Consider the following 26,948-nt stretch of genomic DNA (forward strand, 5'->3'; position numbering starts at 1 on the left):
TCACGTTCGCTCGCATACCTTTACTTCCAGCGTGTGCTCCCCATTAGGGCGCAACATTCAGAACACGCGATACAGTTTGCGTTTGTTGGTACCTCCTTGTGGCTGCACAAACTGGGTAGGCTACCCCTGTATTATATATTTTTTTGTGCACGCAGCCCCGAAAACCTGCGGCGTCGAACAGGAAGCATTGGTATCTCTAAATCGAGTGGGATTTGGGAGCTCAAGGGTACTACACCTCTGAGCTCTCTCTGCCCAAGTTTTCTCACACCGGTTAGCATCATGATAGTCGGTGCTAAATTTGCAAGTGCCTGTTTTTATGTATTGATTCGACCCTTTCACGCGAATGTTGCAGTAACACTGCCTAGTACGTAAAGTACTCTTGCCTTCAGCAGATCACTAAACCGGGTGTGGCGCATTCGAATAAGCTTCTGGTTATTCGTGTCGAATTTTCGGTCAGACATCTTTAGTTCATCCGAATATGCGAACATGGCTGTTTAAAGAGTTGATACAAATGCATGCGGTTACTGAGAAGAGTACGAACAACAAATGCTTTGATGTAGATTAGGCGGACAAGAAAAGTGAATGCACATATTGCTGTATATTTAGCGTAATTTGGGAATATATTAAGGGGTATTTAAATTAATGAAAGGGATTTGACGTGATTAAAGTAGTTCCAGCTTTCGTATCGGCGACTTGAGAACATAACGTCAGTTTTAGGCTGCCATTGTTTTTCGGTTTTGCACCCTGAACTATGCCTTATGTTTTTTTTCACATTAACTGCGTCACTTAAGAGTTCAAGAAGAGCAGATAAATACAAAAGGTCGAAGCAAGTTTTGATGTCCAACGTTGTTTCTACAGCAAACAATGATGAAAGCCACAGAAACTATGCCAGCCTTCCGCAGTTCAATTTCGATATCATGGCGATAGCTGGTCATAGGTATTACCATACGTTAAATATGATATTGCCCATAGGTGCGTCACCGTAAATCGTAGAAATATCACGGGTAATTACTCGATATTTAATCTTTAAGCTTTTCAGTTACTCTTTTATGTTTAAATGTGTTCCGTACTAGGCCAAGCTAAAGATGGCGTGAGTGGCAGACTAGTGAACCAGGGAGCGCAACGCTGGTAATCAGTGCGTTGTTTTATGTGCTAGCGTGATAAAAATGATGCTTCTTTGCAAACAGAATTACCAAATCTCCATTGATTCTAAGGACAAACAAAGAAATGTGGTACCTCGTCCAACAATGCATGCAATACACTCTGGGTCTAACAAGTAAAATTAGTGCCGGTGCAATGAGAGCCATAAATAAACACAAGCGAGGCTTCTTATATGCCGTGTGTTGTGACAAAATGTTCTCAATTACCTTAATTCCCTTCATTGGTGTGATATCACGAAGTTTGACAATAAACAAAGTTCTAGTTTTTTACGGTTCTTGTAATGTGCGTATTATTGTGCGTGGTTTTGATAGATTTCTCCCTGAAATTTATTGCATTCTTTCAAACCTAAAATGATTGATGATGATTGGGGTGCCTAAATGACTATTATATGTATTTATTGTGACGGCTGGGCGGCACCCCCCGGCCCACGATGCTAAAATATGCGATCTTGTTTCGTTATGTGCTCTTCGAAGTACGGAGGCCAAGCGATGGCACATTGCGATTGCCCCATGGATTACAGTCATGAGCAACTACCTATGGATTCACACCCGCCGTGGTTGCTCAGTGGCTATGGTGTTGGGCTGCTGAGCACGTGGTCGCGGGATCGAATCCCGGCCACGGCGGCCGCATTTCGATGGGGGCGAAATGCGAAAACACCCGTGTGCTTAGATTTAGGTGCACGTTAAAGAACCCCAGGTGGTCAAAATTTCCGGAGTCCTCCACTACGGCATGCCTCATAATCAGAAAGTGGTTTTGGCACGTTAAACCCCAAATATTATATTATTATTACCTATGGATTCACGTTTCCTCGACTTATTGTACAGCTGACACCTTACCTGACGCTATCACGTCCCCAGATGTTACCACCCTCCGGATGATAGCCTTCCTTAGGGCATGCCAGCGACACAGGCAAGTGAGTGAGTGCAAAATTTATTTAGGTCGTGAGGATAAAGAAATAAATCAATCCCGCGGATTCGCCCAGGTCGGGCCGGTAGACAGAATCCTTCGGCGACAGCCCGGGCCCTCTGCATAGCCTTTAGAGGAGCGATGAGCTCTGTGCCTTTGAGCACTGAGTCCCAGAAAGACTGCTGAGGAAAGTCCATGCCTGCGTTGGCAGGGCACAGCCAGGCCATGTGTTCGAAGTTGTTGTATTCGTGGCCGCAGTGTGGGCATTCAGTAGAAAGGCCGGGATTGATCCGGCTTAGTGTCGTTGATGTGATGATTCTTCTAGTCGGCAACTGTCTGTAAGTGATGGACTGTGCGTTTTTGAGCTTTAAGTAATAATGAGGAAAAATTATTCTTCCAAACCTATGATTTGAAGTGATCTCGTGGTACGAGAAGTGCGGGTCTTTGTTGTCTAGGTCCCTCCAGGCTGGGTCGAAGCAAGGGGGCAGACAGCAGACGCGGAATGTGAGTTCTCGCGCTAGGTAGTGTGCCCGCTCGTTCGGATTATAGTCAGTACGTCCGGAAATGTTGCCTATGTGGGCCGGAAACCATGGGATGTGGGGGCACGTTAGGTTGTAATCTCCCGATTCTTGGAACAAGATTTTCTTTATAACCGTAGCTGCTTTCCATGAGATGAAGGCTGCCAAAAGGTTCTAATGGCCCTTCTTGAATACGAGTAAATGTTGCGGGCTCCTTTGCAACTTCGAAGGGCCACCGCGATGGCTACTTCTGCTTCATGATTGAAGCTGGTAACTATTGTGGCTACGTTGACGAACGAGTCATGGGCGTCCACTACGGAGACCACGTAGGTGCCTCGATTCCTATATCTGGCCGTGTCACGAAGAGAACTTGCGTTTCGTTACGTTTGATGTTGTCGAGGATCGCCTTGGTTCTCGCTTTTTTCCGCCCTTCGTTGTTTGTCGGGTGTATATTTCTTAAGGATTGTATCGACTACTATTGCACCCTTGGCGTTTGTACATAGAGTTGCAAGTTCTCTGGTGGCACGAAGAAGGGCGATGTGCTGCTCCTAGTAAGATCTCGGTTCCCGCCCTTGTGAGTGAGAGCCGACTAATTAGGAAGTCTCGCTGTGCCTCAGAGAGTTAGGTAAACGTGTTTTTAGCCTCAATTGCCGAGGTCGTTAGACGCTAGTTTTTCTAGGGAGGCTTAGGACCTGTTTGAATTCTGTTCTGCTTAGTGTGTCGATTTTGTTCAGCTCCGTCTTCTTCCAGTTGAGGTAAGGCGCGGCGTAGGTTACGTGGCTGATGAAGAAGGCTCAAATGCTTTAGTGAGGTTGTCCTCTTTCAGTCGGTGCCTTGTGGTGGCGGCCCGTGCAATGACCCTGGTGAAGTTTAGGATGCTATTTTCGATGTCTTTTAGTGCCTCGGCGTTGTCATTGCTGCAAGCCACAATGACCATGCCCAGGACCTTGATTGGGTTAACCTGGGGATGTTTCCTTAGTCCCTGGTGTGTAGGTGAACGGAGAGGGAGCTAAGGGGCTGTCTCTCCCTGAGGCCTTATTTGCACAGGAGGAGCTCTGATTTGCGTGGGGAGAGCTTTAGTTTCGTGTTTCTAAGAAAAGCTCCCATGGTGTCTTGCACTTGTTGTAGGTTCTGCTCCAGAGTGCCTAGCGAGCCGCTCATGGACCAAATCGTGATGTCCGCGTAAATCGCGTGCCCTACTGCCGAGACATTCGAGAGTTTGTTGGAGAGATTGTGTATCGAGGTGTTGAAAAGAAGCGGCGAAAGCATTGATCAAGCAGGGTGCCGATATTGCCTAGCCTGTGCTTTCTGGTTCTGATTTGTCCGACGTTTATGGCGGCAGTTCGGTTAGCTGAAAACGATCTTACAACGTTGTGGAAATTTATACTGAGATTTAAAGAGGACATTTCGTTGAGGATGTGTTCATGCCTGACAATGTCGAAGGCCTTGGTGACGGCGAGAGCCAGGATTCCTTTTACATCTCTCGATTGGTTGTCCACGACGGCGCTCTTCATGACTATCATGGCGTCTTGCGTGGATAGCGATTTTCTGAAGCCTATGAGATTGTAGCGGAATAGGTCGTTTTCTTCATAGTTCTCTCCAATTCTATTGTGGATGGCATGTTCCGCGACCTTCCCGAGACACGACGTAAGAAAGGTGGGTCTCAGATTCTCTGCATGGAGCGGTTTTGCGGGCTTGGAGATGAAGACTTGGAGATGAAGGTCACCTGTATACGCGCAGCACTGATTGTAGCTGCGCACTTTCCCACCTTATTTATTGTACTGTCATAACGCAGACAGTGCTGTTGCCACTTGTGATAACCTACATTGCTCATTCTCCATCCAGTCCGTCTTCTAAAGAAGTCTATGAAGTCTTGACTTCAGTGACTGAATCGAGGAGTTCGCCTAGGCTATCTGTACCGGTACTTGGCTCCAGATTGCCGCTACATTGCAATACTAAGTCGGCGACATGAAAGGCTGGCAACAGCAAGAGCCCAGACACCGTGGGCTCGGCAGCACTGTACAGAGTGGACAATTTTTTTCACGCCCTTGACGAATTGGAATTTCTTGCTATTCTGCATAACAAAGAGAATTAAATTTCACAACGTGCACCTGGAACTTCCACCGAGCCAGCTTGCCTGCCATGCTGTATTAACTTTAACAAACTTCTCACATCGGCCGCGTCGCAAGCCAAGGACAGGCCGCTGATCGTTGCTGCAGACTTCAACGCGCACAACATGGTGTGCGGCTACGCCACTAATGACAGGAAAGGGATTAACCTTGCCGAGTGTGCGGGCACGCTAGGCATGAAACTCATCACGAGCTCAAGGTTGCAGTTGCGCCGAGGCAACTCGGTTCAAAGGGACACCACCCCGGACCTGACGTTCCTCGTACACGCGGAGGGCTCGTGGGACAACCTGCAAGAGGACATTGGCAGTGACCGCTTCATCCTAGAAATCTACGTCCGCGTCACACCCACTCATCCCAACACGCACGCCCACGTCAACTGGGACCTCTTGCGAAAAATGAGGGGTAATATGGACAAACAAGAAGAAACCTTCGCAGAGCTCCTGGAAACTCTGAAAGTTATGGTAGGCAACGCCACTAACGAAATAAGCATGAAGCTGGAGGTTCCATCCATGGACTCCAGACTCACACGCCTCCTGGAAACCAAGAACGCGTTAAGGGAAAGATGGAACGAGCAGAATCTAAACAGCAGGCCTAGGTCTAAATTAACGGCAATCAACAAAGAGAACGAAGAAGACTCCAGAAAGTTGAGTTCGTAGCAATGGCACAAGATGTGTAACGAAGCGGCGGGTAAAAAAATGATAAGGGGCAGCAAGTGGAGCCTTCTCAAGCACCTATTCGCCGACAGCCACAAAGCGACCAAAAATAATGCCCGGCTAACGATCGAAAGTTGTGTTCATCTCCATACGATAGAAGGCACGAATCCACGGGATCTTGTTGATACCCTGGCAGACGTCTACCTTCCGGCAAAGCAGAGCGCAACTCTACTCCGTGGGACGATCCGACAAGTGAGTCCAAGGGGACACCTTAACTTTCGCTGGATCATCCTTTCGAAGTCTCGGAGATTGCGCACGCCAGTCACGACCTAACCGGACGCTCGACCCCTAGTCCAGATGGACTCAGAAACAAACTACTCAGGCATCTAGATGACAGAGCCATGCAAGTCATTACGAGCAAAATAACGATGTATTGGCTGAAGGTCGGGTGCCGGACGAGTGGTGAAATACCATTGTACTCTTCATCTCCAAACCCGGAAAACCGCTCCATGCAGAGAATCTGAGACCCACCTTTCTTACGACGTGTCTCGGGAAGGTCGCCGAACATGCTGTCCACAATAGAATTGGAGAGCACTATGAAGAAAACGGCCTATTCCGCAACAATCTCATAGGCTTCAGAAAATCACTATCCACGCAAGACGCCATGCTAGTCATGAGGAGTGCCGTCATGGACAACATATTCAGAGATGTAATATGCATCCTGGCTCTAGACTTAACCAAGTCCTTCGACAGGGTCAGGCATGAACACATCCTCAACGAAATCTCCACTTTAAATCTCGGAGTAAATTTCTACAACGTTGTAAGATCGTTTTAGCTAACCAAACGGCCACCATAAACGTCGGACAAATCAGAAGCCGAAAGCACAGGCTAGGCAACATCAGCACCACGCAAGGATCAGTCTTTCGCCGCTTGTTTTCAAGATCTCAATACACGATCTCTCCAAGAAACCCTCGAAAGTCTTGGCAGTGGGGCACCCGATTTACGCGGACGACATCACGATTTGGTCCGCGAGCGGCTCGCTAGGCACTCTTGAGCAGAAGCTACAGGAAGTGCTGCACGCCACGGAAGCTTTCCTAACAAACACGGGAATAAAGCTCTCCCCAAGCAAACCAGAGCTCCTCCTGTGCAAACAAGGCCTCAGGGAGAGACAGCCCCTTAGCTCCCACCCCATTCACCTACGTACCAGGGACAAAGGAAACATTCCAAGGTGTAACCAAATCAAGGTACTGGGCATGGTCATTGTGGCTTGCAACAATGAAAACACGGAGACACTAAAATGCATCGAAAAGAGCATCTTCAACTTCAACAGGGTCACCAAGGGCAGTTAGCCCTATAGTGACTGAGATACATGGCGTTTAGCAAAATCAGTGGCGTTTTCGCCGCTATGTTGTGGCTGAGGCGGTGGGTATTTTCAGCGGACTCCATGCTGATGAGCAAGGATATGGGATGAGCAAGAATTGATGGGATGTTTAGAGGGGTAGAGGGAGTGGGTCAGAAGAGGGCAGCGTTGCTCGGTTGGCACACTCTCGAGCTAACACTTTCGCCGGTTCGTTCCCTTTTATCGCCGCGTGTCGGGCGCCAGAGTAGGCGATGACGGTGGTTGAAAGACTCAGGAATTATCGCGAAGCTAGCCGCGGTCATGTGCTCTTTGAGAAACATGCGAAATGTCTACCGGGAGCCCATGACCACAATCAAGTCCCTTTACGAACGTTCTGCGCGCGCATGGGCGACTGCCACTGCTATCGTTTCAGCCGAGGTGGGGAATCCCGCCGTGGCCTCAGAATTTATTCGCTGCTGGAAGATCGCGTTCGCCACTGTAAGGGTGTACCTCATTTTGCAGCGCTGCCCAGACGCGTCTGTATACGCAGTGGGGTTCGTGTAGAGGGTATAGTACGTAGGGTTATTAGGGTACATTGATTGAACATGTGCACGTGCTATGCGCCTTTTCTTGTCGTTCTCGGGATGCATATTCTTTGGAGTTGGAGCTACTGTAATTTCGGATCTCACCGAAGGAGGGAGACGTACGGCTCGTTCGGTGAGATAAATGGGTCATGCTGGGATATTGAGTCTACGCAATATTGCCCTACCAGTTTCTATGAAGCTAAGGCTCTGTAGCATCAGATTGGCCTGTCTGAGTTCATCGAAAGTATTATGTGCTCCGAAAGCTAGCATGCGCTCCGTGTAGATACATTTCGGCACGTCCAGAGCCGCTTTGAAAGCGGTTCGAGTTATCGTCTTGGTCTGCGTTTCCTCTTCCGTGTTCAGGATTTGGAAAGGTGAGATATATGTGATTCGACTAATTACTAAGGCCTCTACGATCCTCAGGGTATCGTCATCTCGTATGTCCACCTTTCGATATGTCATTCGACTTATTATTTGGGCTTTGTTGTTGGTTGTAGACTTGAGGGCTTCGAGCATTTGTGCGGCTCTCCCGCCGCTCTGAAACAACAAAGCCGGACTCGAATCGTGGGTACCTCTCGGACCAGGTGGCCCTCAACCACAATGTTAAGCGGCCCTCTGGATTTGTAGAATTTCGTGTGTATCCGTATGACCTCGGGCGCGCACTTCAGCCCGCTTTCTGGCGGAAATTTCTCCAGCACTAATACTGCGCATTGGAGCGCATATTCTTTATGCGTTAGGGAATGTCTGCTCGCCCAAAGCGTGATATCATCCGCGTAGAGCGTGTAACCTAGGTCGGGTATCTGATTCAGACCACGCGCGAGGCGACACATCACCACGTCAAAGAGCAGAGGCAAGTTTATCGCTCCTTTAAGTGTTCCTTGGCAAGGAATTTTAAACATCTGCGATGTGATTTGGCCAGTACTGATGCGCGCCTCATGGCTGGAAAGAGACGCTCTCATGTATTTGTAGGTACGCTCCCCACAACCCGCGAGTTCGAGTTGCTCGAATGTTGCGGTTTGAGAGAGGTTGTCGAAGGCTCCTTTGAGGTCTAGTGCTTAGACTAGTCTCTCGTTGCTGCGTGGTATATTCGTTAGAATTTCGTCTCTAAGTGGGAGGAACGTGTCCTGACAAGACAAACTCGTGCGAAACCTTATCATCGAGTCCGGGACCACTTCCGATATGACAGGTATCGCTGCAGTCTGGTATGGATCGCCCTCTCACAGATCTTTCCCAGCCGTGATTTGAGCGATACTGGCCAGAGTATATCTATCGAGGGGCTCCTTTTCGGTTTGGAGATCATGAAAGTTTAGCAAATTTGCATTCCTTTCCATTCCCTTGACCCATTATTCACTACTAAAAACCGTTGTTATTTTCGCTAGGGCCGCCGAAACCATGTTTCAAATCATTGAATTTGTGACCCAGCCTGGGCCCGGTGCTGAGTGTTAACAGTGGATTGTGCAGCCTCGTACACTTCTGAGTGCGTTATTTCTTCGTATAATTTAGGGTTGGCTTCTCCCGCATACTGTCTTGTCGCATAGGGCGGTGCCGTGGCGGGTTACTGTCCTGTGTAGTTGTATTGGAGGACGTCGAGTAGTTCTTGGTGTGTACCCTCGAAGTGTTCTGCTGTAACTTAGAGGCTCTTGTTATCCTCAGTGCGTGTTGATCACCGGGTCTAGCATGCTCTGTAGCATTCGCCACCTACTGGTCGTTCCAACAGTCCCTGATAAGGTTTCACAAAATGTCGCCAACTCGTTTTTCGCTAGCTTGTTGGCATGGCCTGGTCTTGCTCTGCCAGGACAGCGATACGTTGTCTCAGGTGTTTGTTTAGCGGTTGTCTTTTCCACCTCTTGGCCACACTCCACCGCTCTTCCCACAGGCTGACCAAGTGAGAGTCTATCACCGGTACCTCCGCTGTGCACTCAATGGCTTTAGTGGTGTCCGCGTGCTCTTCATGAAGGAATTGAGTCGATTCCCGCGTGCTCCAGCAGCACCTGTGTGAATGTAACTGGCCTGCACGAGCTCGGGTTATCCTTGTCACTTTGGCTTCTTTTATGAGATTTATTTTGCTCTCGCGCCTTCTATACAAGATTTTCTGCGTTATAGTTACTTGATCTATGGCATTAGCCCGCAGTGTCTTGCCCCTTCTGACGAGGTATTTCATTGTCTTTATTTGAATTTCACTACGTCCTGCGGCCGTGGTATTAGGGGCATATCTTTCTGCGCTTTTCCAATAATAATTATTATTCTAAATTTTGAACTCTTATTTCATTCTTATCTTCCATGCCTAAGTTATCCCTAATAACGACTGTGATGTACCGCAGTGGATCGTCTCCTTCGACTATGCAACTGTCTCCAGCCCTTATAGCTGTGTGCTAATTTCAGTTGGAGCTGCGAATGTTCTTACATGGTTCGATAGTATTGTCGGTGCACCTCTGTCGCTTTTGGGAATGTTACGTCCACTGCGTTCCCTTGCGGATTTAATTTTTTCTTGCAAGAGCTTACTCGCCAGCCATTTTCTTTTCTCGGTATTTGTCCCACCTCTTCTTCGTGTAATCCCAATTTTTTGTGCTCGCAACGATCCCCAGAAGCCTGTTTGCGCTCTCGTATAGCTTGTTTAATTTGCTTGTCCTACCACTTACCTGGTTTCCTCCTTTAAATTCAACAATTTTGTTACCGTGTCTGTCTGATCTCCTGCTGCATAAAATCTACTAGTTTCTTATATTCACAGAGAATGCAGTACTGCGGCTTTGCTGTTAACGCTTTCAAATGCGTACTGCTTAATATCAGGCACGACGGCAGTTAACCAACTTCAAGCGCTTTACGGCGATCCCCTAAAGAGCCGCTGCTCCAGCCCACGTTGTGACTGGGATGCGTACGCCTGCGACAGTGTGACTGTGCAGACTTGCGAATTATTTGTTTGGGATAAGCTAACGCGACCACAAACTCTAGCAATTAGAATGAGTCTGAAGAGACATGACTGAGCGAATAAATATGATCCACCTGAATGTAGAACGAAGCTAAAGAGAAAACCTTTAAAGATGTTTTTATGAAAGAAAGCATCGCACTTCAGAAAAATTTCGTCCTGGTCTCCCATTAGACCCCGAACCAAAGATTTTTCGCAGTGGTCGCTCCACCATCTGAGCTAACCAAAAAGCTAGTACATCGCTGCACGAAGGCGAAGTAATTGACAACTCGAAACACATGGACACGGAATATGGCAATTCATTCCTTTGCGCTGTCACAAGATAAAGGATGGTTAACGAAAGAAGAAATTGTCATCCACCCTAATGTATTAGGAAGCGAGAAAGTTAATTCGAACGGGTTTCTTAGAAAGAAGGCTTCACACTTTAGGAAAAGTTATTCCTACTCGTAGGTTCGAACCTGGTACCAATGCCAATCCAGTGTGGGTAAACTGCTCCTACTGCTCACTAATAACAACCGCCGCAATGAGCTAGCAATTGACGTAAATTAGCGACCTGCTTGATAACAGGCGACAGATCGAAATGGCTTTGCCAGCTATCTTCCCGGCCAGCTTGTGTAGCCATTCCAGCTTTTCACCTCTTCTTCACTGGCACTATGCATATAAAAACGGCGGAAAACCCGTACCATAGTGGCTGCCGACCGTAAGGCGTGGGCAAGAAATTTATATAGCAAAACAACGTATTGTCACCATCGAAACGAGGTATGCACGGGGCGTGTGCAGCAGCAGGACCGCTCTTCCGCGCTTCCCTTGGAAAACTCGGTGCCCTCTATCAGCGCCGCCACGAAGGTTGCGCCCGACCTCCGATATGTGTGGCACGCCGGTAAGTGCGAACGCATAGAAACGCGCAGTGAAGTAACCAGGCTCCTCTCTCGACCTTCTTTTGTTGACACGCTGCGTGATCAAGTGCCACAAACTCCACGCGTGCCCTCCGAGACGAGAAGCGTGGCGCGCCAGTGCCTGCGGATGTTCACAATTACGCAACGCTTTCCGTCCATTCAATCGAACATACTAACAACCCGAGTTGCAAGAAGGTCGTTGGAGAGTGTCGAAACCCAGTGCTTTCATGGCGCTGCTTGCTGAGGTGTTGGAATGAAATAAATTCAATCAAAAGCGGCACATAGCAACTGCAATTGTAGGGCAGCCTGCCGGTGCATTGGATTGCTCTTTTTCCGAAACATCTGTGGTTAGTTCGATTCTGCTCGGCATAGGATAAATTTGAAGATCCATTTTTATAATTTTAGAGCAGCACATTCCCAGTTGCGCATAACTAGTTCGCTCAAGAATGAGACACACCTACTTGCATGTGCTTGGTAACCAAAGATGGCTTGAAAGAGGTTAATTTCTTGCCAACACAGAACTAGTTGCACTTACCTAGTATCCCTGTCGGCATTAAAGTGTCTTCCAACAAGAAGAAAAAAAGATGAAGAGAAAGAAGTGCCAAGGGCTGATTGGTGCTCTGGGCCTCTCGCTGCTATGCAATTCTTTATGTTTTTGCCATTTTTGTGAGAGTCATTTCATCAAGGATGAGAAAGAAGACGCTCCCATGGCTAGGAGAACAAGGGCAGTCGTCTGCTTCATTACTCATTTTTGGACGACGTGAATCACTTCAGTCGGCGATCAACGCCGTGGACGAATATCTCCGCAGCATAGGGCTTCAGCTCTCGTCGTCAAAAACCGAGGCGCTACTAATTCACCCCCATGCGAGCCGTGCACGCTTCGAAGTGCCAACTCTCTCGCTGTGCGGAAGCCCCCTCCCGTGGCAGAGAAAAGTCCGATACCTTGGCCTCCACATCGACTGCCGCCTCAACATTAACGCGGCCACCACACAACTCTGTAGGTACTCCAGGAAAGTCGCAGGCGCCGCACGCTCCCTGCTCGCCCGAGGCCGCGGCTGCACACCGCATCTTGCGCTCCGAGTTTACAACTCGATCGCAACGTCGCGAGCGCTCTACGCGCTCCCACTCACGAACGCCAGTGCAGCCATCTGGAAGGCCGGCGATTTCGGGCACCGCACCGCAGTTCTCCAAATGTACGCGCTTCCCCGCTTCTCGCAAGTGGGGGCAACTCTCGCCGAAGCGGGAAACTGGCCGCCCTCACTTCGCGCTCGGAAACAAGCGCTTCACCACATCGAGCGTCTGCAACGGTCGCCACAGGGTCAGCGTCTCGTGTGCCGCCTCCACAACCTCGAGGGCTCGGGCATGGGCCAGCGTGCCACCGAGTTCAGCACTCGCATCGCCTCTTTGACTCAACTCCTCCCCCTGCCGCCTTTGCCGCACGCCTCCCCGCTCCTCGACGTAAACATCACCATCCCAGGCGTCCAGAGCAAGCGACAAACAGCACTGTGTGCCATGCAGCAGGAGAAGGCTGCATTGATCTTCGAACATCTACGCGAGCGACTCTTAGTGTACACTGACGGATCCGTGTCCAGTGACGTTTCCGCCGCTGCCGCGTGCACGGCACGGGACATTTCTGCGTCTCGACAGTGCCGCCTTCGTTTTCCTGCCTCGTCGACAGTCGCCGAACTCGCGGCGATTGACCTCGCGGCTGACCTACTTCTTCAGCAGTGCGGTGTCTCGTCTGCCGCGATACGGTCGGACTCGCGTGCGGCTCTGTGCATGCTGAGGAAGGACTATGCCGGCTTGTGCAGCGCGTGGGATCCAAACTGCGCCATCTCGTAAATCAGGGCTACGATTTGGCATTTCAATGGGTCCCTGCGCACATCGGCCTGCCCGGGAACGAAATGGCTGACGCCCTCGCGAAGCAAGCTCTTTCGACTCGCTTCCTCCTCGCCAGCTCTGTCACCCGTTTCGACGTGGCCAGGATGGCGATACAGCGCATCCTCCGCGCGCAGCACCCGGATCCGCGCGTTGCTGCAGGTACGCCCCCTCGCCTCCTGCCCCGCGCGGGTCTCTCCCGCTGGGACCGCTCGTTTCTTCTTCGGCTGCGCATCGGCTGCTACAACACGGCCGCCAGAATGCACAGACTGCACGGAAGAGGCAGCCCTGTGTGCTTGGATTGCAGCGAGGAGGAGACGCTTGAGCACCTTCTACTCCGCCGCCCGGCCTTCGATGTTGAGCGCACTGCGCTCTTTGCATCATACCGTCGTGTAGGACTGCCCTGTGACTCGCAGGGAGCTCTTCTCTTTCCGGCAGCCCACCCTTCCATTGTCAAGAAAGTGGTTCCTGCCCTACTTGACTTTTGTTCTGACACGCATCTGAGAGCGCGGTTGTAAGCCCCGCATTGCTTCTTCAACCTTCTTGTTATTTTTTTCCGCCCTCCTTTCCTTCTCTCCCTTATCTTTTTCTCCCCACTCCCCTTTCCCTGTGCAGTGCTGTTGAGGTGTCCTCCTCTGAGAGATAGTTACGGCACTGCACTTCTCTCTTCCTCTCCTTCAAAAATCACTACACACACACGACGTGCTCTGACAAGATCGACTCCTCGGAGAGCTCAACGCCAGAAGTCATGGACTCGGGCAGCGAGTACACCGTAGCCACGGGCCGCCGTATGAAGATGCACCATATGTCGACTGAGGCGACATTATAGAATCAGAGTGAGCAGGAATCCTACATGGTTTCTGACGGGCCGCTCTCGACGTCACAAAGCATGAACTCCCTCAGCAGGCACTTACTAACGAAATATTTTCAATGTGCGGCCCCTGGACAAATCAACCACATCAGGATCAACGCTCGCAATGGCGTACTGACAATAGATGTGAAAAATTCCGAAATACTGGAAAAGTCATACGCCATTCCACAGTTAGGTGTGATATTACTTTATTACGTACGGCAAGGAGGCAACGACTGCTGTGATCTCCGACGTGGAGCTGGAAATTAAATATGGGATTATTCAAGAACATTTTGACGTGATGGGTGCGCATTCTTGCGATTCACCACTTGGCGAACTCCCGATGTATCACGGTAATACTTGCTTCTTTGACATTACCAACATATGCCACAGTGGGCTACGTGATCCACGTTGTACGACCATTTGTTCCGAGGCCTCTTCAATGCCGGAAATGTCTAAAGGTAGAACATGTGAGTGCTATTCCTAGAAGTGAAGTCACCAGCTCGCGTTGCGGCGGAGAGCATAATACCAACGACTGTGACGCGTCTTCATTTAAATGTCCCATCTGTACTGGCTATCACGAAGCGAATTTAAAGGTTGAAGGAAAAAAAACCAGTAAAGAACACAATGACAAGAGGAGAGATTCACACCACAACGACTGGACTATCAACTGAGCTTTATTAGAATCAGTGTAGTCCCAGCAAGGTCAGCAGAGCATGCGCAACCGCATCACTGCTAATCACAGAGCACGAAAAATAAGAATCGCTCCCATCGTGACCGACCTAGAAATGCAAATTTTTCAAGTAAGCGCACCGAGGTTGTACTAACGCAGTCGTCACCCAATAAACTGATGTAATACGCTTCCAGGGTTTCTTGCTCTTTTTTGCCCTTGCCCCTACCAAGAATCGTTACATTGCTGAACAAAAGTAACACCCACATTCATTGCAATGACGAGGCAAGTTTACACCGTTATCTGACCCCAGGGACGAGTGGCGCTCACGCAGGCGCTCATTAATACATCGACCAGTTTGGCCTATGTAAAATCTTTCGCATGCGAGAGGGAACTTATAGACAACCCCTGGAGCACATGCCGTAAAATGGTTTTCATGTTGCGTTGCGGAAACGTGGTTCTTTGCCCTGGCTCGAGAAATGTGCGACCACAGACTCGGAAGCTCACAAGGGGCAGAATACACAACACTTACTCCCTGCTTGGCGGTAACCTTCTTGATGTGGCTCACTTTATGCACATACGGCATAACTTCAAGTTCCCTACGTGCAGTTGCCCCACCATCTACCAGCTTCATACGTTCCTTCTTTAGCCTCTGAAGCAGCGATTCAGCCACCGCTTTCAAAAGGGGTGGAGGGAACCCTGCGGCTTCGAAACGTTAGAATTGTGCGTCAAAGCTACTTTTAATAGCGTGGTGACAGCTTCTTTCGAGTGCATTGCGGAAACAATTCATTGCAATTCCTCTTCTTACAATCTTTGAATGTCCAGATCCAAATGGTAAAAGAGCTTTCTTGCCCCTAGGTGAAAACAGCCAGCAGAAATGCCCGTCATCAAAGAATGTTAGTTGCAGTTCTAGGAACCTGATAGAATGATTGTTAGGAAGTTCATTAGAGAAATTAAGAGTGCGTGGAGAAGCTTTAAAAGCAGTGAGTACATCGTCTACTGCTGCGGGTAGAGTGTCATTTGGTAAAAGCTTTAAAAGTACTAAAAAATCATCCGCATACCTAAAAAATTTGCATACACGCTTGTTTTGAAGGAAGCCTTAAAGTTTCCTGTCAAATTTTGCTAAAAATATCTGGGAAAGCACTGGAGCAGCACTAGAGCCAACACATGTTCCTTTTTTCTGAAGGAACAGGGAGGCTCTGAATTAAACCACAGTGGATGACACATAAAGGGACAAGAGCTCTAGAAAGGCTCTTTGTAGCTGTGCGTGAACTTATTGATCACTACAGTGCTGTAAACTTCCAGAATGCATGTGGTATGTCGGTGGATGCCTTTCTACAACAAGAGGCCCAGAGGCGGTTCACACCGGTCCTGGAAGCCAGCAACAGAGAGCCAGATTACATTATTCACCTGTAAGGGCACCCCAGTACCGCAGGTAGACACTATCAGGGTCATAGGAATGTTTATCGAGTCGAACGGGGCCAATGCAGCCGCCCTCAAACGCATTTGTTCCAAGACCGAAAGCATCCTCGACCTGATCTGAAGAATCGCCAAAAGGTACCGCGGAATCAAGGAAGACAATCTGATCCGGATTATCCACGCCTTCGTGCTATGCCACCTCCCTTATTCAGGGGCTATGCACAACTGGCTCGTATCGGAGCGCAACATTATCAGTGCCCTAATCAGAAGAGTCTTCAAGCTTGCCCTCGGCCTTCCCATCCGAACGCACACAAAAGACCTCCTCAATTTGGGAATTCACAAGACGTTCGAAGAAATCGTTCAAGCCCAAGAATTTTCCCAGTTTGTCAGACTCTCCGGTACCCCAGCGGGCCGAGCCATACTTGGCAAGCTGGGACGTAACCCCACGGTCGTCAGTCTCGACGCTGTGAAGCTGCCCAGCGACGTAAGGTCCAAGATTTACATAGACCGGATGCCATGAAATATGCATCCCAGCTACAACGAAGGACGAAGACGAGCCAGGGGTAAAGGTCTGCTCGCCAGTGCCCGCTTGAAAAAGGACCGAACATGCTTCGTAGACGCTGCTTCGTACGTTCAAGAAGAGGCCTTCTCCTTAGTGGTCATCGACTGTGCTTCTAAAATCCTTAGCTGCGCTACCATCCGCACTTCTAATTCCAGCGTTGCAGAGCAGGTTGCTATTGCTCTTGCATTGACGGGCAGTGTACATGACACGGTTTATTCGGATTCCAAGGCCGTTGTCAGGGCCTTTCAGATGGGAATGGTGGCTCTCCAGGCCCTACGTATCATCCAAAGTGCCAAAGACATGAAACATCACCCTTTGGCGTGTTTCCCTGCGCACATTGGAACCATTGAGGGTGCCTCGATCAACCCCAACGAGGAGGCGCACTCGGCTGCACGAGGTTTCACTGACCGTGCGCTGGGCAACGCGTCCTCTCCAGGGCGACCCGAGCCTCTCTGCTCGTACAACGAAATCTGCAAATATAATTATGTGTCAAGAAGACTCTTACCTTCCCCGCACTCCTCGCTGTGCAGGGCCCAGGCAGTCACTCTCAGACTTCTGCAAACAAGCACTTACCCGAGCCCCGCAGCGCTACACACAATGTGCCCTGAACGGTTCCCAACCCTGGACTGCCCTCTGTGTGGTGATTATGCGGTCTTCGAACATGTCCTGTGGGGCTGCGCCCCTGCCGGTCCCCCTTTTAACTCCAGAGGAAACGATGAAGCTAATTAGGACGCAGGATCAGACCTCTCAAATCCTGGCAGTCCAGAGGGCTCGCGAGAGGGCCGTCACGTTCCACCTCATGGTCCCCGAGTGGGCCTAGCCAGGTGACGTGGAGTTCGCTTACGTCTGTAGTGGACGAAATAAGGTTGTTTCACTCACTCACTCACTCATAGGCCAAACTGGTTGATGTAATAATGACCATCTGCGTGGGCACCAGTGCTCCCTGGGGTGAGATAACGGTGCAAATTTGCCTCGCCATTGCAATGAATGTGGTTGTTACCCTTTGTTCAGCAATGTAACGATTCCTGGTAGGGGCAAGGGCAGAGAAGAGCGAGAAATCCTGGAAGCGTACTACATCAGTTTATTAGGTGACGACTGCGTTAGTACAACCTCGGTGCGCTTACTTGAAAAAGAATTTGCATTTATAGGTGGGTCACGATAGAAGCGATTCTTGTCTTTTCATGCTCTGTGATTAGCGATGATGCGGTTGCGCATGCTCTGCTGGCCTTGCTGGCACTACACCGATTCTATTAAAACTCAGTTGATAGTCCAGTCATTGTGGTGTGAACCTCTCCTCTTGTCCTTGTGTTTTTTGACTTTCTTCCTTCAATTATGTACCAACTAGCCCAGACTTCAACCCTTCTGCGACATTAAAGAAGTGCCCGAAAATGAAACAAGACGCTCGTCTTCTTCAAAAAGTGGCAAGAGACCAATCTTTATGGAAGGAGGCTGCTCAGTCTATTCGCCAAAGTGGCCAACGCTCGCGATAGAAGCGCCACAAAGCCATTTCAAAAGAACTACATGACGGGGCGCACGCGCCATGACCGCCTTTGCCGGTGCGTGCACCGAAGACGGTAAGCGCTAATTTGGTCGAAACTGTTAGTTCAAGTTCCGCTAGTTCAAGAACTGCTAGGATGCAACTCCTAATTCAAGGTCAATGAGAGCCTGTGGCGAATATTCCTGTCCACACACTAATACAGACATGGAGTGGCCTTTGCTACCCTCTGGACCCACGGCTATGACAACGGGCCCTAGTGGTCCTCTGCACCATGAAGACAAGAATGATAGGGCCAATGAAACCGGTGACAGAACGGACAAGGAAGGAGACGGACTCACTGAGAAGGAAAGCGTTCAGAAAACGCCGAAGAACTCGGTAGATTCAGTACGCGTGATTCTCGGTGGTCTCGACAATCCGGCCACTAAAAGTGCCCTGCAGGTGGTCGCTGTACTGGAGCCGCGTATGGCAGTAATTTCCATGCAATAAAGCTTTTGTTTGGCGTCTGTGTTGCTCATGCAGGGGAGACCGACACAACAACTTCGTCTTAGCGCTTTTATCTCTAGGTTCACGAACTAGTGACTATAGACCACATACGGATCCCACTAGTGGCTTCATGGATGAGATTTTTGATTGTTTATCATAGAAAAGGGGGGGTTACGGTCCCACGTCTTCGCATTACGCGTGTGATGCGAAGACGTGGGATCGTTACCCTCTTGCGGCAAGTTGTTTTTTCATTCACTTTCATTGCCAATAATTTATCATTTCTTAAATTATATTAGTAAGTACGAGTAATTTCCTCTATGTTCTCCTTGGTGTCTGTGTTGGCTTCTCATGACATGATTCTTTCAAATATCGGGCCCCGGGTAACCCCTTTCTTCTCGTTCTAAAGTGAACCCTGTGGTTTATTACAGCTTTTATTATTCGTAACTTTATAATTATGCATTGGTTATTTCTCAGTGTCATACTGTTTACCTATGTACACGTTTACCACATTTTTACACACAGATATGCAATGTATTAGGATTTCCCACGCACATGCCTTACCTGTAATGGTCCCCAGTGGCATCGACAGTTGCGTTAAATAAACACATGAAGTAAATAAGCTGGACCAAGTGTTCCAAAATGTTTCTACCAGCTTTGGATCTGCCGTACGTCACTCGGGTAATCCGGTATTGCGTTAACGGGTAGACTTAGCCGACAGGTTAAAACCCTATATATTCGCTTCTTTTGCGGTTTTCTAAGTATTAACCTCCAAAGCCGTGGCTAACGCATATATTCGGCTTCATTTCGCTGAGCAGTTTTCTGTACGTCTAACAAGGAATGTGTATACCTTTGGGTAGCGCTTGAGCTCTCTGAAGAAGACACCGCAGAACTCTGGATTGGGATCCACATTGGTGTACTTAATCTTTCTTGTGATGTGCTCAAAGTTGGCTCCTGCACCCGCGCCAATTTCTAGCACCCGGAGAGCGCCTTCTTTCTGGAGCGCGGGATCACGTGACTCCAAGAAGTGCAGCGGCTTGAGCGCAGCGCGCCGTGCTGAAGCCATGCCGTCTGCATAAAGGATGTTTCCGACACGAAGCAAAACGACGAAGTACATTTGACGTAATTTTCTGGACGCTAGCAATGCTGGAAGGAGTATGATTCCGAACGTGAGCATCAATGTGATCCACATGACGCCACAGAGCTGCCAGAGCAACCGCATCTTGTCCACTGCACACACCTTCACTGCACGCGTGCGTTTTATTCAACATCGCACATAAATAACCCCGTTCACCTGTCAGGTGACTGCGCGACGGGAAAGGGATTGGTGGCAGCTGTTGCCTATGAGAGGTCGTATTATTGCAAAACTTTCCCCGCGCTTGATTGAGCACGGTGGTCATGCAATATTTATAGAGAGCATGACTTTCGATCTTAAATTCTTTTTTGTGATTGGCATTATTATGCACTAATTCTCTTCTGGTGAATGAAAATCGATTTACATGATGTTTAACTCGGAAATGTGTCTTCAAGTTGAAGTATCTCAGAAATAATGCTGTGTTGGCTGATTCATCGGCTGACTATTCCTTACAACGACATTTAGGTACGCATAAGATTAAGCTTATTACGGAAACCTGATGTCGACAAAATTTTATCGGAACTCGTTCGCGAACTTCGCCATATGAGCCGAAACATTACCAAGGTTCCAATTTCTAGGTAGACATTGCTTCAGCAGGCACTAGTATGGCCTAAACTCAAATATTTAGGCGCTCTATGGCACGCTAAGTAGGCTAACCCGTGTCAGGCTCTTAGGGAATAAATGAATTCATTGCGTATATACAACTGCGCAGCCAGTAATAACTGCAATAAATATTTTCTATAATTTCCAGGCTTGGCAGCGGGCACAAAACATTTTTGAACAAAGTATTGGTCACAAAGTTTGTCATGATTCTGCATAACAAAATTACCATAATACCGAGCCTTCTCATCGAAATCTCATTACACAAATAACACATCTCCTCGTTATCAGGTTCTTTTCTGTTGCTTTGTGCCTAAACTTTCCTGCCAATTTTTGTGCCTGTGCTGCCCAAATATGTTTGCGTTTTTCATACTGCCCTTTAAGAAAGCTGTAGGTCATGGGCTCCCATCGGCATACAGAGCAAAGGATAAATTGTTTTCTGCACAACCACTACGCCAAATTTCGATGAGTTTAGTTGCATTTGAAGAAAATGGGTACAAGCTAGGGTCTTACGTTGCAAATATTAAATTAAGATATTAAGAATTGGTAAAGAAAGATACCTCATCTGCCCAATTTATAAGTTCCCTACTCAGTATTCAAAAATCGTGTGGTGGTTGTGCAACTTCCATCTAACGATACATCTACAAGGAACAAAAGTATTGAATAAAAGAATATTTTTAAATATACTGTCGCGAAGCACTTTGAGCAGCAAGCCTTCGCGACTAGAACGTTGGAGCAGCGAGAGGTAGTTTAGCCGACCAAGCACCGAAACAAGGTTGTTCTTTCTCGTCGTCGTTGTCTCTGTCCTAGCCACAGCCCCACTGCTCCCTATTTTACAGTACAGTTATCTCCCCCACGGAAAAGGAAGCCGTCCCGGTGACCTACGGGTAAGACAGCACAGGCGGATCATAGTAGGGCTTGAGACGCTGGGCATGCACAATTTCGCGTCCACGACGGCGATGATCCAAAGGTAGCTCGAGGGGTTCCACAATATAGTTCACTGGAGACGTTTGTTTGATCACGTGGTATGGGCCTTGGTACTTCGACGCGAGTTTCGGTGACAGTCCAGTGGTAGAGGCTGGAACCCAAAGCCACACTAGCAAGCCAGGAGCATAGGATACAGGAGCATTGGGACTTTCTCGGTGGTGCTTCTGGCGTTACTGTTCTTCTGACGTAAATATACGGGAAAGCTTGCGACACTCTTCTGCGTGTGCAGCAGCTTCGGATAGGGTAGTTGTTTCCGTGAAGTCAGGGTGGTACGGAAGGATAATATCCATTGTGGAAAAAGGTTCGCGTCCGTACAGGAGAAAGAAGGGCGTAAATCCCGTGGTAGTCTGCGTGGCAGTGTTGTAAGCGTAGGTCAGAAAAGGTAGAACATGGTCCCATTTGGTTTGGTCGGATGCAAGGTACATGCCCAGCATGTCACCAAGAGGGCGATTCAAGCGCTCGGTCATGCCATTAGTCTGCGGATGATACGCAGTAGTGGTGCGATGAATGATGCGGCATCCTTTGAGGAGAGCCTCGATGACGTCGGAAAGCAAGACTCGGCCTCTGTCACTGAGTAATTCCCTGGGAGCTCCGTGGCGAAGGATGATGTGGCGCAGGAGGAACCAGGCGACGTCACGTGCAGAAGCGCTGCCCAAAAGGGAAGTTTCCGCATAGCGCATAAGATGGTCGATGGCCACGATTACCCAGCGATTGCCATCTGATGTGGTTGGCAGAGGTCCATAAATGTCGATGCCTACTCGATCAAAAGCACGTGCTGGGCAAGGCAAAGGCTGCAATGGGGCGGTTGAACGACGAGAGGGATCTTTGCGGCGTTGGCAAGCAAAACAGGAGCGGACATAATGACGGATGAATCGTAACATCCCCCGCCAGTAGTAACGAAGGCGTTGATGTGCGTATGACATCAGTACCTCTGCATGCGTGCACTGGGGATCGTCGTGGAACGCTGCGCAAATATCCGAACGCAAGTGTCACGGGATGACAAGCAACCATTTGCGGCCGTCCGGGAGGTAGTTGCGACGGTACAGGAGCCCGTCGCCAATGGAGAAGTGATATGCTTGGCGACGTAATGCGCGAGTGTTAGTGGGTGTCGATGGGCTGGACAGAAAACGCAGCATGGACAGAATCCATGGGTCTTTCTTCTGCTCCAGAAGAATGTCCGTGGCAGCAAGAGAAGGCTCGGACAATGAGGCGTTCGGGAAGCTAGCCTCGTCTGTTAGTGGCGAAGGAGACAAGGCATCCGCATCCGAATGTTTTCGGCCAGAACGATACAGTACGCGAATGTCATACTCCTGCAGTCGAAGGACCCATCGAGCAAGACGACCGGACGGTTCTTTTAAGGATGACAGCCAGCACAGCAAATGGTGATCAGTTATGACGTCAAACGGGCGGCCATAAAGATACGGACGGAATTTGGTTATGGCCCAAATTATAGCCAGGCATTCCTTTTCTGTGACAGAATAGCTAGATTCAGATTTAGCGAGTGCACGACTGGCGAAGGCAACGACTTACTCATCGAAGCCAGCCTTTCTCTGAGCGAGAACGACCTCAAGGCCAACGCCACTGGCATCCGTGTGTATTTCAGTTGGAGCACTGGGGTTGAAATGGCGCAGGATTGGTGGTGACGTCAAGAGACGACGCAGCTTTGTGAAGGCGGCATCGCAATCCGGTGACCAGGTTGAAAGGTTGTGGCCCACATGAAGAAGCTGCGTTAAAGGTGCTATTATAGCGGCAAAATTGCGGATGAAACCGCGAAAGTATGACGCTAATCCAATGAAGCTGCGCAGTTCTTTCAAAGTCGTTGGTCGGGGAAACTGGGCAACAGCTTGTAGTTTCGCCGGATCAGGAAGTACACCTTCTTTCGACATGACATGGCCGAGGATGACCAGCTGCCGGGCAGCGAAGTGACACTTCTTCAACTTAAGCTGGAGGCCAGCATCGGCGATGCACTTTAGGACGCCTTCAAGTCGAAGTAAGTGGGAAGGAAAGTCCGGTGAAAAGATAACGATGTCGTCCAGGTAACACAGGCATATCTGCCATTTGAGGCCGCGCAAGATGTTGTCCATCATTCATTCAAATGTGGCAGGCGCATTACACAGGCCAAATGGAATCACGGTGAATTCAAATAAACCGTCAGGTGTGATGAAGGCCGTTTTCGGATGGTCTGACTCCGCCACTGGCACATGCCAGTACCCGGATCGTAAGTCTAAGGATGAGTAGAATTCAGCGCCTTGGAGGCAGTCTAGCGCGTCGTCAATACGGGGTAGCGGATAAACGTCCTTGCGTGTCATCTTATTAAGTCGCCGGTAGTCCACGCAAAAGCGAATTGTGCCATATTTCTTTTTTACCAGCACTACAGGAGAAGCCCAGGGAGTGTGCGAAGGTTGTATGACGCCGCGTTGGAGCATGTCTGCAACTTGCTCAGCGATCACGCTACGCTCCGTGGCGGATACACGATACGGCCTGTGGCGTAAAGGCGCACGGTTGCCGGTGTCGATGTGATGGACAACAGTGGAAGTACGGCCTAAGCGAGATTGTTTTAGGTCGAATGACGTGCGAAAGCGGTCTAGAAGATGGACGATCCGGGCGTGCTGCGCTCGAGTGAGGTTGCGATCAATACTCTGGTAAAATGTTGGGTCACACGGCGGCGTGGGAGGAGAAACTTGAAGGGCCAGAGCGTCAACCGGAGGAGAAGCCGGGTCGTCAGGCACATCGTAAAGGAAGCTTGGTTCGATTTCGTCGGCATAACGAAGACACTCATTGTGGAGCAGCCTAGCAGGGCAAGGAAACAGGTTCGATACATAAAGTGCGCTCGAACCTTGTCGAATGGCAAGAAGGGCAACAGGAAGCAAGAAAGGATGGCGGCCAGCAACAAGCTTAGACGGCGTGAAAAGAACTGTGGAGTCGGAAAACCCAGCGCAGGAAACGGGTACAAGTGCGGCAGAGTATGGAGGAATCTCGGTGTCGGCGGTGACGAACACACGACTGGAAGTGTCATCAGTATCTTCAAAAACGTTGGTGCCGAATGGCGACAGCGCGAGTTCAGCACGGCCACAATCTATAACGGCGTGATGAGAGGACAGAAAGTCCCATCCTAAAATCATGGAATGGGAGCAGCGAGGCAGAACAACGAACTCAATATGGTATAAAGCGCCGCTTATAACAACACGCACGGTACTCTTCCCTAGGGATCAATCGGCGCAGCGCTCGCTGTACGTAATGAAATGTCTGAATAAGATGCCGCGACTTTTCTAAGGGTAAGACGAAGCTGGTCCGAAATCACTGATATTGCTGCTCCCGTGTCTACAAGCGCATGAACGGCAATGTCTTCTGCATAAACTTCAAGGACGTTCGCAGGGAATAAATGAGGTCTTGAGGAGTTCGCTGAGATCGCAGTTATTGCCTCCGGAACTGCGGTCCTTAGTTTTCCTGTCGGATAGCTTCAGGACGACGGAGAAGTGGCGACAGAGAACGCCGACGGGGAGACGGAGACCGATGGGTATTGAAGGGTCGGGAAAGAGGAGACGAGGCTTCGAAGGGCTGAGCGGCAGTAGCAGAACGGGACGGAGAGTCGAAACCGTTACTTTGTGCCCTCGGAGAATCCGAAGGATACCGTCCACGCCGGCGTCAAAGCCGGGCTACATGCCCAGGTAGGCCACAGGAATAACAGATAGGCCGATTGTCATGGGTGCGCCATGGATTGAGAACAGCGGGCGTAGACTGTTGGAAATATTGGCGAGGTGGGCGCATGGGCTCCTGTGGCGGCCAGTAGCTGCTGGGGGGGGGTGGGGCAGGAGAATATGTTGCAGCTGCTTGCAGAGGTGAGGGAAAGGCGCTGGTAAGTTTGGATCGATTACCTGCAGAACGAGGCCTTGGATTAGCGACAACGGCAGCGTACGTAAGTGGCACCGGCGTAGGAGGCGGTTGATGAACAAGTGGTACTGCGTTAGCGATTTGTTCTTGTATCAGGTGACGGAGATCTGGAGAGAAGCACGGCTCTGAGGCTGGAGCGACTGGCAGAAGAGAGAGTTGGCGCGCCACTTCTTCTCGTACAAATTGCTTGATTCTGTCGTAAATTTCAAAACTGCAAGCAGTAGAAATGACACCATCACTCAGAGCTGAAAGCGCGACGTCCGGAGCGAGAGCTCGGTGCGCAGAAAGCCGCTGTTTGCGCAGCTCCTCATAGCTCTCGCAAAGTGTTATGATGTCGTGCACCGTCCGAGGATTCCTTGCCAAGAGCATTTGGAAGGCGTCATCTTCTATGCCTTTCAAGATGTTCTTGACCTTGTCATCTTCGGTGATATTTGAGTCTATACGCCGGCAGATGTCAACTACATCTTCAATGTAGCTCGTAAAAGTTTCGCCCTTTTGTTGGGCACGACAGCGAAGCTGTTGTTCAGCCCGAAGTTTGCGCAGAGCAGGGCGACCGAATACTTCTTGAAGTGCCGTTCAGAATGCTGACCAGGTGGAAAAGTCAGCCTCATGGTTGCGGAACCAAAGATGGGCGACCCCGGAAAGGTAGAATGTGACGTAGCCAAGCTTGTCGGCTTCAGACCATTTGTTGTGGGCACTCACTCGGTCGTATGAGGACAGCCAGTCCTCTACGTCATGATCGTCAGTGCCATTGAATATGGGAGGATCCCGTTGGCGTGGCGCACCAGGACAGACGACTGGAGGCGGTGCCATGGGTGGCGCGGTAGGACTAGTCTCCTCAGGCATGGGAGATGTGACAGGGATCGTCCGGATTCGGAGTTCCAGGTTTGCAATTTATTATTATTATCATTAGTGGGGCCATTTCCAGCACCTTCCACCAAATGTCCAACACCTTCCACCAAATGTCGCGAAGCACTTTGAGCAGCAAGCGTTCGCGACTAGAAACGTTGGAGCAGCGAGAGGTAGTTTAGCCGACCGAGCACCGAAACAAGGTTGGTCTTTCTCGTCGTCGTTGTCTCTCTCCTAGCCACAGTCCCACTGCTCCCTATTTTACAGTACAATACCTTTATTTGGGAATAAAACAATTCCTAAACCTTGATAAATATTGCAAGAATTTGGTGTGATCTGCTAATTTATATGTCAAATAGGTCCTCTTTGACGCCCTAGCGGATGCAGTTTATGGAAATCTCACAGCTCTTTTTTTGTGCAGAGTTAGGAACTTGTAAATATTGTGCTTCCATTTTTGTGAAAGTTACGAATGTTAAATTTCATTCTGAACGGTTAAGGTATAACATCTAAATTGTGCTTCCTACAGTCACAAGAAACTATTTTTTCGCTTTATTGCAACAACTTTTATTAAAATCAGTGTAGCAGAGTACTCTCATCAAAGCATTTTCACATGTTACAAGTATTAAAATCTGAAAGTCTGAATTAGGCCTGTGGGAAAGCTTTCTCTTAAAATTTAAGGTACCATACAGGCTCAGTGTGCATCTGTCTATCCCTTAGAATTATATGTAGCCTGTTATGAAATAGGCTTAATCCTTTTGCTCCGTTTCCACAAGCTGTACTATGAATTGTTATCCACAATTGTTGCACTGCAATTATGTCTTATCACGGATTATGATCTCGGTTCGAACCATGGCACACTGCGATTCGAATTATTACAATGGTCAGTTCTGATTACATTGCTTGCTCTGGAATGCAGTTCCGTTGCGTGCAGCCGGCATTTTAATTATGTACATGTCATATCAGGGGTTGTGTTTTACACACGGTAACTAAGCCGATATGGGTGTAGATGCGCCCAATGGA

The 26,948-nt window shown here is 49.2% G+C and overlaps 1 protein-coding gene across 1 annotated transcript in view; it reads right to left on the reverse strand.

Annotated features, from left to right (window-relative positions):
* LOC135908117 (thiol S-methyltransferase TMT1B-like) overlaps positions 1 to 19,532 on the reverse strand; it is a 34,680-nt gene extending 15,148 nt beyond the window's left edge. Inside the window, exon 1 of the mRNA XM_065439872.1 lies at positions 19,317 to 19,532. Within this exon, the coding sequence (XP_065295944.1) occupies positions 19,317 to 19,532 (216 nt within the window). The remainder of the gene's footprint in view (positions 1 to 19,316) is intronic.
* Between the last annotated feature and the right edge of the window lie 7,416 nt (positions 19,533 to 26,948).

This window comes from Dermacentor albipictus, chromosome 5 (assembly GCF_038994185.2).
Source record: "Dermacentor albipictus isolate Rhodes 1998 colony chromosome 5, USDA_Dalb.pri_finalv2, whole genome shotgun sequence".
Lineage (NCBI taxonomy): Eukaryota > Metazoa > Arthropoda > Arachnida > Ixodida > Ixodidae > Dermacentor > Dermacentor albipictus.